Raw genomic sequence first — 11,508 nt, 5'->3', positions numbered from 1 at the left:
ATGGTGGTGTGAGTGTAAAGATGTTTTTCTAAAGCTTGGGCTTGATTAGTATTGGAAGTGAGGCTTGAGGAAGGAGAGGGAGAGGCTACAGGAAACCCGAGCTTGGCCGAAAGAGGAACCGGGCACATACTTGGTTTTCCCCTTCATCCAATGCATCACAAGTCAGTTTCTTTTTTAGTTTGGTTTTCTGTCGGGTTGACTATCCCTGGTTCTCCTGTGCTAGGCACCTCCAGCCAAATCCAAACCCATACCCTCCGTCCAGGGTTGTATCTCTGAATCGGGAAGGGTGTGAGAGATGAAGGGAAGAAACACCTCATATTAAGAAAGCTGGGCAGCTTGATCTCAATCAGAGGCTGCTAGGCATGAGAAGCCAGTGCCTGGTGGGGTCAGGGAGGATTTTAATTGCACAAATCTTCCTTGGGGCTGGGATAAACTTCACTTCTGTGTGCATGGACAGGTGGCACTGGCTCTCACATCTCTAGAGTCGAGCAGCTGAAATTTCACCCTCAGATTGAAAACTTGGAATGGGACATAAGAGAAGCCCCCTCCCCTCCCCCTCTAAACTTAGGAGCCCAAACACATGGTTGGGAGCAGCAGGTTATTCCTCACACTTCAGAGGGTGTGTGTGGGTCAAATGGTCAAACTGAGCCTTCATGACCCTCTCTTCATCCAGGTGAAAGCTTCTTAATATTGCTGTAGGGGGTCACCTGCTCCTCACACCTGAGGCAGTTTAGGGCTCAGAGACAGACGGGGGGAAGGAAGGACAGGAGGTTGGGAAATAAGGACTGTAGGAGGGTCAGGCAGCAGCAAGAGCAACGAATTCGATTGTGTTTTTGTTTTCTTTTTTGACTGAGGTAAATAAAAAAGCTTTTATCCTGCAACACTTGGAGAGAAGAATCTGTCCACCCCCACGAGTTCCAGACTCTGGCACTGGCCTTCACATCAGGCTCTTCCGGTAGTGACTGTGCTGGGTGGTCTGTCTGAGGTGGGAGTCGGGGGTCTGCAGGTCCATCTGTCTGTACAGGTCCCTCAGCTCCCTGACCTCCTGCAGCACCCTCTTCGCCTGGCTCCAATTCGACGATGCCTCTCCCAGCAGCCGCTCCGTCTCCAGCAGCAGCTGCTCTGACTCAGAATCGGGAGGAGACCGAGGGGGGTCCTTGGCCTTTCGCTTCCCGTCTCCCAGTCCCTGAACCTCTGCCAGCAGCTCCTGAGTCTTCTCCAGTTTCCTGGCTACCAGGTCCTGGATCCGGGACAGCTGCCCCGGGTGGGGTGGGATGGGGGTTGGGGGGTCCTCGGCCCGTCGTTGGAGGGTGTGGGCTGGTGCAGCGTCCCGCTGAGACAAGATCTCCTCCAGGGAGGCACAACGGCTTTTTTCTGTGGCGGTCAACTTCTTGGGTGCCTGTGGGGTGTAGGTGGCCCCTTTGTCTGGCTTTTCCCAGAGTCGGGGAAGGCCGCCTGCCCGGTCCGAGGAGGGCTGGACACGATCCGAGTCTGCTCTCCGCCGGCTGCCTGCGAGCTGGGCCACAGACTTATCCAGGTCGACCCGGAAGCTCTCAGCACAGGAGGTTGGCTCCTCAGGGGAAGGGTCTTCCTCCTGGATCAGGTCCAAGGTCAGCATCCCATCCGAGGTAGAGGTTGAAGCCTGGAGGGAGAGGGCGGGAAGGAAGGGGGTAGATTGTCATCCATGGGCATTTCAGGACTGCCTGTCTGAAAGGGAAGAAGCAAGCTGTGGTCATTTCCCTCCTCAACGTGCCTTCCCTGAATGAGAAGCCCCCACTCCTGACAGAGCCCTCTGACTTTGTTTGCGCTTTCTTATTCAGTTGATGGTGATTTAAACTTAATTCTTTCATATTTCTGTGATTTAAAGTAATTTCTCTTGTTTCCCATATTTTCCACTTTCCCACGAGCTTTCTGAACAGTGTCTCTTCCTTCCGTGTTGTGGACTCTCAGCATCAACTGGGTCTGACACACACAGGATGCCTGGCATGGCAGTGTAACTGTTCTTTTCTTCTGTATCCTCTGAGCCACACACCTCAACCCACTCTGCAATTTGGACCTCAGAACCCCTTGCCTTTGAATAAAACTTGTTCTATTTCCAGGATACTGTAATTTTTTACAGGGTAAAATACTGTAATTTTTCAAAAGATAAAAAAATACTTAAAAAAATTATTCAACACCTCACATGTAACACACCTCACATGTAACACACCTCACATGTAACATACATATGTTATCTCAATCATTCCTCACAGCAGCCCTTCACATGGGCACGATTACGGCCCCACTTTACAGCTGGAGGTGGGCAGCTTCAGCAAAGCTGATTCCAACCCAGTTTTGTCTGATTTCAAAGCCCACACTCTTTCTACTATACCTGAGAGCCTCATTCCCTAGAGACTTTGAGCTCATACAAGTGAAAGAAAATCCTTGCTCCTCTAAATGCCTGCAATACGTAATGCTCTTACCTGTCAGGATAGCTAGCCACCAGACAGCATCTTACATTGCCTCATAGTATTCATCTCTTCTATTTCTCACTTTCCTTGTGAGTGTATCTCATTTTCCTCAAAAGATGCTAAATCTATTAAGGCATCCATATGTGCTAAGTCGCTTCAGTCATGTCTTGACTCTTAGCGACCCCATAGACTGTAGCCCTCCAGGCTCCTCTGTCCATGGGATTCTCCAGGCAAGAATACTGGAGTGGGTTGCCATACCCTCCTCCAGGGGATCTTCCAGACCCAGGGATCGAACTGGCATCTCCTGCATTGGCAGGCGGGCTCCTTACCACTAGGACCAACTGGAAGCCCCTACTGAGGGCACATCTTTCAAATTCACAGTAGGATAAATATTTTTGGTTTGGAGGAATCGAGAAAGGGAACAGGGTGAAGGGACTTTCCTAGCTTTTGACCTTGGTACACAAATGCCATACAGTCCCATCTGAGATGAACTGACATGGAGTTAGCCCTTCAGCAATTTTTACTTTCTTATAGCCTTACATACCACAGCCATTAGGTGTCCCCGAGTCGGAGGGCGGCGGGAGTGCTGGATTTTTGCCCTGTCTCTAGTAGGGTGGGCGAGATAGCTGTCCTCCTCAACGGTGACCTGAAGAGATGCGCTGTGAGTCATGGGTGCTATTCAGAGACTCCTTGTCCCAGACCAGCTTCCCCTGAGGCCTGAACATGCCTGGACTGGGAAATAACCCCCAGCTCAGGAACTGCTCCTGAGCAAATCTAAGGGCAAGGAATTTATGGGACATGAAGGGGCTTCTTAGGCTGGCCCATGCATCAGAAAGCAGGGAAACAGGAGCTGGCAGAAAAGACTTAGAGAGAAGCCAAGAGGTGAACAGGGCTTTCAAAAGGGAGATGAAGCAGCAGAGCTGGCGGGGAGCTAGTAAATGGGGCCTGCACCATCCTCTTCTGTCTTTAAGAGTCACCCTGCTCCCCGTGCCTCAGTGTCCACCTCCCCACAATTAGCCCCCCTAACCTCATCCAAGACGCGGTTCTTGGCTCGGGTGATGGCGGAGTTGAGGGCACTGATCCAGGATTCCTTCTCTTCTGGACTCACTGCCAGGAAGATCAGGTTAGGTGCCTGTGAGAAGATTTGCGTTTCAGTCAGGGTTTTTATAGAGCTGGCCTCACCTTGACAGTGTAGAAATGAGAAGTTAAACTTCACTCTCTTAGACCCAGCTCTTGGAAGGAGAGAGATTCTACTTCCGGAGTTACCTGTAACTTAAGGAAATCAGCCTCTACTGCAAGATGCTCTTGCTTGGAGGCTGTTTTAGAAATGACCGAGGAGGAGCTCTGAAGGGAACTGGATATTAATACAGCACTAGAGATAATTAGAAGAGGTTTGGTGAAGGACAGGTACTAAAATAAAGATCTTTAAATGTCTGAAGAGATAGAATGTGACAGGAATGGCTTCCCTGGGTTCCCTCAGACAAGAGAAATTAGATTCAGAATTTCAACCACCTATCATGGAACAGGGAAAAGTGACTGCTTTCCAAGAGGGGTGTGTGTGTGTGTATCTGAGAGCGAGAGACTGAGAGAGAGAGATGATTTTTGTGGCTGGACAGTTTAAAGGCTGGCTTGCCTGGAAGGAAGGAAATGGCCACCATGTTCTCAGATTAAATAATAAAAGCTGGTAGGAGAGCAGTAATTCAGGGCCTCTGAGTCAAACTGCTGACAGAGATCCCAAAGGGGAAGGTGTTCTCCTCTGGCCTCCACACCCCTGACCCGGTCCATGCTCCTGGGCCAAGGTGGCAGGAGGAGCATACCGTGTTCCCGGGCTGTTTGGAGTGGGCAAGAGTGAACTTGCTATGATTCTTCTTGCTCCTGCTCTTGGATTTCCGGAGCTCTTCACACTTCTCATAGTCACTCAGGTCAAACACCTCTTGAATGTTTTTCTCATCTTTTACCTAGGGGAGGATTGGAGATGAGGTGATGAGGATTAAAATTACTTAGTCCCTTCTCCCAAACTGTTAGTTTAGACCCGTCTTGGGAACCAGAAGAAGCCTGAGAAGGGAGGGATGACAGGATAGGAAAAGGCTGTCCTACCCAAGGCTCATAGAGGCCTGACAGTAGGGGGGACCCCAAGTCCTGATTCCTCGCATGGGTTTTCATTTAAACTCCTCATCCCAACTCCCCTCAGCCAAGCTACTCTTTCCAGAACCCCAGTAGGTCTCTTCATTATGATTCCTACTTTGTCCTTCAAAGGACACCGTTATAGGGCTCATACTTTAATCCTACCATTCTGAAGTAAGCAAGACCTGGATGGCCCTTGACTGTCCAGAGAAGGTAAAGGCAGAGCCAACATTAGGGGATGTCTGGAGAGAATGGAGGGCCTCCCCTTTCTTATGTGTATGTTGATGCTTTCTTACCCTCATTTAGCTCCTTCCTTAAATATATTCTATTATGATAAGACTCATCTATCTCCTTCATTTCAGCACCACAGGGACAGCCACCTCTGTGTTAGGTTTGTTCAGATAGGGTGAAAAATACACTTGTAGTTCCTACCTCACCTTATTCCTTCCAAGGTACCATTGACAACCCAATGTAGCTCCTGCAGGCTTGAGACGCCACTAAAGTCACCCACTTCGCTCTAGGCAAAGATACGTTTATACTCTCCCTGGAGGACTACTTGGAAAGAGTGTTCTGCTACCTCTTCCCATGATTCCAGTTTGAGCCCTTATAGTCAGGAAGTTCTTCCTTGTGTCTAAACTGAGCCCTTCCTGCTTGTAGAATCTATCCTGCAACCGGCTCCACCCTTAGCAGCTTTATCCATCATTTGGCTCTTAACTCTCTTGCTGAATGTCTAATGGAAGACCACAACTCTGTCTATATCCTCTGATCCCACAGGGTGAGCGCCACAAAGCAAATTCCACTAAATTTCTGTCAAGGTCCGTTTTAAAGCCCTCAGGGATTTTCCTCTTCTCCCCTGAGGTGATCCCACGGCTCTGGCCCTCTGAAGTTGTGATCTGTCTTACAAGAGGAGAGAAGACTTTGTCACTGGCCCAGAGGAGGAGTCTGTGATTAGAAAACCCTTTCACCCTCTGCTACTTGCACCTGAGGCTGAAGACCCTGGGGAATGAGCCTGTTCATGTCTTCTTGGGATGAGAGATGACAACCACCAGCACTTGTTAAAACTAAACAGATAGACATAGCGTCATATGTTCCTTGGGTGGTATCTACCCTCCCTGACTGGAATTATTTCACAAAAGAGTCCCCACTTCACAAGTTCTGACATAGGAACTGTGAGCGTGGAGGTGACTTCATCTATCTGCGTGGTTCTCTCTTCCATCCCCCAACCCATCTCTGCTCTTGTATCTGCCCATCCTTCTGACTTGCTGCTAGACCCAGGGGACGCAGGCCCATTCAGGTGAATGGCCGCTCACACACCCACCTTTGTTTGTTTCAACCTGTTGTGGCTCCTCCAGGCCTCTCCCCTATCCTGGCTTTGGGCTAGGGAGCGGCAGGGGCCTTGAAGGATTGTGGGTGGAAATGGACAAGATGCTGGCAAGGGGTGTCCCAGAACAATTCCCAGAAACATGGGCGCATGGATGCAGGGTGGTGCCTCACTCCTCTCCCCCTCCTTCCTCAGAGCTGAGACTATCAGCAGAGGCCAGAAATCTTGGAGAGGAAAGTGCTGGGTGTGTGTATGTAGCCAGGGGAAGAGAGTTACTTGTTTCTGTTTTCCTTAGGGGAGGGGAGGGGAGGGGAGGGGAAGGGAAGGGAGGGAAGGGAAGGGAGGTATTCTGGCTTGGACACGACTGATAAGCAGCTCTGGGAAGCATGAGACACTGACAGAGGTCAACCCTGCATACGGCAGGGGTAGGAGATGGGGTAAGACAAGCAGTGAGATGCGTATTCCAGTGCCCAGGGAAGATGGACAGCTCCAGGTCCCTAGTTCCCCACTGTATTTTGTTTTTCCCCATCTCATTCATACAGTCTCATTTATAATTACCACTCGCCAAGGTCAACCCTTCCTTTCCCTGGATTCTTTGTCTTTAGGCAACAGAAAGGAATTTTTCCCATGCTTGCCAAAAAAGATGCACTGAACTCAATTTCCTCTACCATGAGGTCTCCCAAAGGTCTAGTTTCTGTTCCTATACATCAGCCCCATGGTCAAAAGGTGCTCTTTGACTGAGAATGAGGAAAACAGTTATTAACAAATACAGAAGGATTTCTTTGGTCGAGGCACTTGCCTCGAAAGGAAAAGACTGGTGCAAATTCTAGGACAGAGGGTTAGGGATTTCCTTGCATTAACATGTAAATTACAGATATCATAGTACATTTTTAAAAACTCTTAATTCTGTCGGCTCTGGAGCTTTCAGGAAGGGGACAGAATACAGCCTACATCCTTGATCAGTTTCACCTTTAGCCTAGGCCTTTGAAGCATGGAAACTGGCTCCAAAGAAGAGTAATACCAAAAGGCTTGTTCCCTCTTCCTATGCCTTCCTCTGCCCCCATGACTGGTCAGATGTTCCTGACTCACAGGACACCAGACATCCTAGGCTGAGGTCATTCCATTCTTTCCCCTGTCTCAGTACCCCTTCCTCCACAAATAAGGGTCCGTCACACTCTTTCATCCCCAGACTGTTTTTCAGATTGGTACAAATAAGAAAAAAAAAAAAAAAGTCTTGTTCCTCCTACCCTTTCCCTGATCTCATGTTTTCCCCACTGACGTGTGGGAAGTTCTCCCCGATTGCTCACTAGAGTTTCCTGCCATTATGAAGTTCAGGGAAGACAGGAGATACACTTGGACATTTGCTTTAAAAAAGAAAAAAAAAACTAGAAAGTCAGCAAATTGTGAAAAAAACAAAAACAAAAACTTGGGTAGGATTTGGGGTTGGGTAGAGGTGACCCTTAAAGATAAATTCTCCTGTCAAAGTTTTTTCTCACCTCACTCCAACACCAAGTTCTCAGCTTAGTGTAAACAGCAAGGTTTAAACACCCTTAAGAGGGATCTCTTTGGCCCTGGCATAGCTTAGTTCTTTCTTAGCTGCTTCGGTAGATGTTCTGTTCAAGATGAATACTTTCCCCAGGACTGCGTGTGTGTCTTGTTTCAATACCATAAAAGGATTTATTTACCTAAATATAGTCTAAGCAGAAAGCAGAAGAGGTTAGAACTCAGGGAGGACTTCCCAGTTAGCCCCTGGTGAGGGAACTCACAGTCACAGAGATAGGGACTGGAATGGCTTCTAACCACGGAGGGGCAATTTCAGTTTCTCCACATGCCTATGTGTTATTGAGCCCAAGAATTAGGGATAGGAATCGGGTGGAGAGGGAGGTGGGAGGGGGGATCGGGATGGGGAATACGTGTAACTCTATGGCTGATTCATATCAATGTATGACAAAACCCACTGAAATGTTGTGAAGTAATTAGCCTCCAACTAATAAAATTAAAAAAAAAACAAAAACAAAAAACAGAGAAGAGTTTGGATTCAATATGTGGGCTCAGGTTCTGACCCAACGTGGACTGTTTTCATTTTAACTATAGAGCCAAAGACAGAGACATGCAGGGGTTCAGAACTCCACTCTCCCTTCTGATATAATTGGGGTGGGGGCCAGTGCTGGGTAGGAAGGAATGGAGAATGAGTTCCTTGCTTCTTTGTTTTTAAGTGGAGTGGGGGTGGGGAACAGAGAACATGTTAATTAAGAACACTGGCTTCAAGAGAAATAACTGCCACTTACAAATACTCTACCTGAGGTCACGTGAGACAGCCTCTGGATGTATGTGTGTTTTCTGTGATTTGGAGCAGCTGGACTGCTGATACGACTTGCATATGTCTCTGTGAGAGGCAGGAAAGGGGAGGCTAGCTGGGCTGGGGGGGCAGGAAGGAGGGAGGAATAAGCTGAACAGGGTGTTTCGGCAGCAACAGCAAAGAAAAAAGAATCCTACGGTCAGCTCGAGGCCAGGAGAGGGTAGGGGACAGTAGGGGACACTTAAGAGTTTTGGGGACATCTTGGGAGGGAGTTATCATGGTTATCAGAAAGGTATTTTCAAAGGAAAATCTTTAAATAAGATGCAACTTCTAATTCTAACTCGGGTCCTCTCACTGAAGGGCGACCTTTCTCTGCAGATAAGATGGGGGTAGAGACCAGCCGGACCGCTGAACAAAATGAGTGAGGGAAGGGGGAGATGAGAAGTACATACAACACCCCTTCGGAAAGACCAGGTCAGGACTATGAGAACACTGGGTAGTTAGCGGCAAGGGCACCTACCTCCTTTTCAGAGATGTAGAGCTGGTCCCCTTTCAGCACCACGTAGCGGTTTTTCCAAATCTCCCTGAAAATCCCTTTCCCGCAGAATTTCCGGACCCAGCCGACCTTCTCAGGCGGTGCACACTGATGGTTTCCATCCTGAGGCCCCTGCCCCCGCGAGTCGGACGAGAATCGCACGGTTAGGTGGTCGCAGCTTTTTCCTCCTCGCGTTCCTTCCCCCGCGCCCTCCCGAGTCCCCGGTCTCCTCCCCGCGTCCGCCCCGCCGCAGCTGGAGTCGGGGAGCCCCGCGTTCGCTCCCCACTTCTTCAGAGCCTTTCACTCCAAGGAACTCGCGTCCCCACCGCTCCCCTCCCCCCTTCTTCCAAATAAACAACTGGAATCGCCCGTGCCAGGGGTGAGGGCCGGGCCGGAGCCGAGGGGTGGCCATCGGGGCTCCGCCGGGCCCCCCGCCCCCTCCCCCAGCGCCCCTCCACGCCGCGCCGGGCTTTACAGCATTTTATTTCTCATTGTCTTCTCGCCGCTGCAGAGCTTGCTGCCAGCGGCCGCCCGCCGCCCGGGGAAGGCGAGGCCGGGGGTCGGGGCAGAAACTCAGCCAAGTTAACCCCCGGCCCAAGTAAACAAACAAAAGCCCCCGCGGTACCTCGTCGCGGGCCCGGCGCACAGAGGCCGAAGCTAAGGGGACCGGAGACCGGGCCGGGCCGGGCCGGAAGGAGGGGGCTGGCGCGGGGTGTCCCCGGTCCCCAAGCCGGCCGCCCGCGGGTCCGACGGGGCCGGGGTCCTCGGGGCACAAAGTCAGCGGCGGCCACGGGGCGGGCGGACGTACTCACCCTCTTGGTGGAATTGTTCTTCTTCATCATTCCGGGCTGCCGGGCGGGCGCCGAGGGGCGGCCCCGCGTCGGGGGCCGAGGCCGCTGCGAGGGGGCTCCTGCCCACGGGGAGGGTGCGCGGAGGCCCCCGGCGCCGCCGCCGCTCCTCCCTCCCTCTCCCGGACTCTCCCCTTCTTTGTAGCTCCGGTTACACTAAAGGCCGGCCTCCCTCGCGCTCGCACACACACGCACGCCTGCTCCCCGCCCCTCGGCGCCCTCCATCCCGGCGCCCACGCGGCCCGGTCCCCCGAGCGCGCCCCCGCCGCCCGCCAGCCCGGCCCGGCCCGGCCGCTGCCCCGGCCCGGCGCGATGTGGGCGGCCCAGCCCGCGCCCCGCAGCTCCATCCACCCGCCCGCTGACGTTGCGAGTTCAGAATAAAGGGCGAATCGCCGAGCCGGAGAGAGTGCGCTCCCCCCACACCCTCTTTTGTTTCTGACTCACTGAGGGTGAAGAAGACAGACCTACACCCCGCCGGGGAACGGCGTCTGGGGCGGCGGGGGCACCCGGACTCGCACTGACGGCCGGAGCGAGAGGTGGAGCCTGAGAAGACCGCCCGGGCCGACCTGCCGACAGAGCCGGCAGGGGCCGATGGAGCGGGTGATGGAGAGACAGGCAGGTTCATAAAGACCGGCGATAACCTAGATCGAGATCTTCTCCCTCCCAAACCCCAAACAAAAACAAGAACGTGAGCTGGGAGGGCGTGTTACCCAGGACTGGCATCCGGAATTCACATGCCCTAGGTGGTGGAGTAGTGGTCTGGGCAGGTCAACTGTTGGGGAAAAGTTTTATGCTTCGGAGGGTACCGATGTGTAGGGGCTCTCCGCGGAAGAGAACTTCATACACATTTCTTCCAGTTTACAAATCATTAGGCCTTATTTGAGCCTCGGGAGAATAACCCTATGTATGAGGTAGATATTATGATCTCGGTTGCACAGAGAGAAAAGTGAGATACAGAATTTGCAGACACATTGTAAGTGCTGGAAGGAATAGAATTCTTGCCTCCAAAGCCCTGATTTGTTAGACCAAGTGGCTTTAAATATAAGCACCAGGTAAGGCTTAAACATCCTGCTATCTGATGTCTCCCCCTAATGCACTGACATGTAAAAATACTACCCTGTCTACCACAATGCCCAGAGGAGGCCCTGGCTGGAGGAAACTGCTGATCACTCCTAAGCCGACTCTGCCTCGGAGCCCACACACCAACATCTTGGTGACTTCCTTTTTCCCCTCAGTACACATTTAATGGGAAGAGGAGAGAGGAAACCTAGTTTGGGTACTGGTTTCATCACTGATCTGTGGCCTTTGGTCAAGTCACTGAATTTCTCTGGGCCTCAGTTCCTCTGTAGGAACTGCCTGCTAGTTCCACCAACAGGAAAGATAGGGGAATACATGAGATGACCCATGAAAGTCCTTTTAGTATTGCCCTCTAGAGCTAATTACTAAATAATAATGAGCTAACGAACACACTGCCTGGCATATGGCAGGCACACAGAAACTTCCAAATAAATAAAAATCCCTGGCACAGAGGAGCAGAGGAAAGGAAGAATCACTTTTTCAGAGATGTCTCAAGATTAAAAAAAAAAAAAAAAGTCGGCCAAATTGAGGAGTGAAGTGGCCTTGGCTTTTTCTGGTATCTGTCAAATGAAGGAAGGGTCTTCTCTTTTTTTTTTTCCCAGATCCTTTCTCCCTAATCCAACAATATTCCTCTTAACCTCTTCTCATTAACCATACTAATTTATTCCTCTATTTTAGACTGATATAGAAATGTATCCTTTCAAAATGCTCTTATATATAGTTTCTTTAAATCTTTAGTGCCACCTTGTGAGGTATAAATATTATTTCCACTTGGAAATGAGGAATAAATATTATTCCCACTTGGAAAATGAGGAAACAGGGCATGGCAAATCAACCGACTTGCCCAAGTTAAC

The 11,508-nt window shown here is 50.8% G+C and overlaps 1 protein-coding gene across 3 annotated transcripts; it reads right to left on the bottom strand.

Annotated features, from left to right (window-relative positions):
• Nucleotides 1-820: 820 nt before the first annotated feature.
• On the bottom strand, nucleotides 821-10,150 carry PLEKHO1 (pleckstrin homology domain containing O1). 3 transcript variants are annotated; one of them, XM_043457261.1, is made up of 6 exons: nucleotides 10,022-10,150; nucleotides 8,715-8,861; nucleotides 4,268-4,408; nucleotides 3,478-3,582; nucleotides 2,995-3,096; nucleotides 821-1,642 (listed from the first exon to the last, which is right to left on the bottom strand). In XM_043457261.1, the coding sequence occupies exons 5-6, from the start codon at nucleotides 3,001-3,003 to the stop codon at nucleotides 938-940; spliced, it is 714 nt and encodes a 237-aa protein (XP_043313196.1). In that variant the 5' UTR covers nucleotides 3,004-3,096; nucleotides 3,478-3,582; nucleotides 4,268-4,408; nucleotides 8,715-8,861; nucleotides 10,022-10,150; the 3' UTR covers nucleotides 821-937. The 3 variants fall into 3 exon arrangements, with proteins under 3 accessions (XP_043313196.1, XP_043313182.1, XP_043313192.1); XM_043457247.1 differs by lacking the exon at nucleotides 10,022-10,150 and adding an exon at nucleotides 9,542-9,890; XM_043457257.1 differs by lacking the exon at nucleotides 10,022-10,150 and adding an exon at nucleotides 9,355-9,481.
• Nucleotides 10,151-11,508: the final 1,358 nt, after the last annotated feature.

This window comes from Cervus canadensis, chromosome 2, assembly GCF_019320065.1.
Source record: "Cervus canadensis isolate Bull #8, Minnesota chromosome 2, ASM1932006v1, whole genome shotgun sequence".
Taxonomy (NCBI): Eukaryota; Metazoa; Chordata; class Mammalia; order Artiodactyla; family Cervidae; genus Cervus; species Cervus canadensis.
This window is presented reverse-complemented; position numbering and strand designations above follow the sequence as displayed.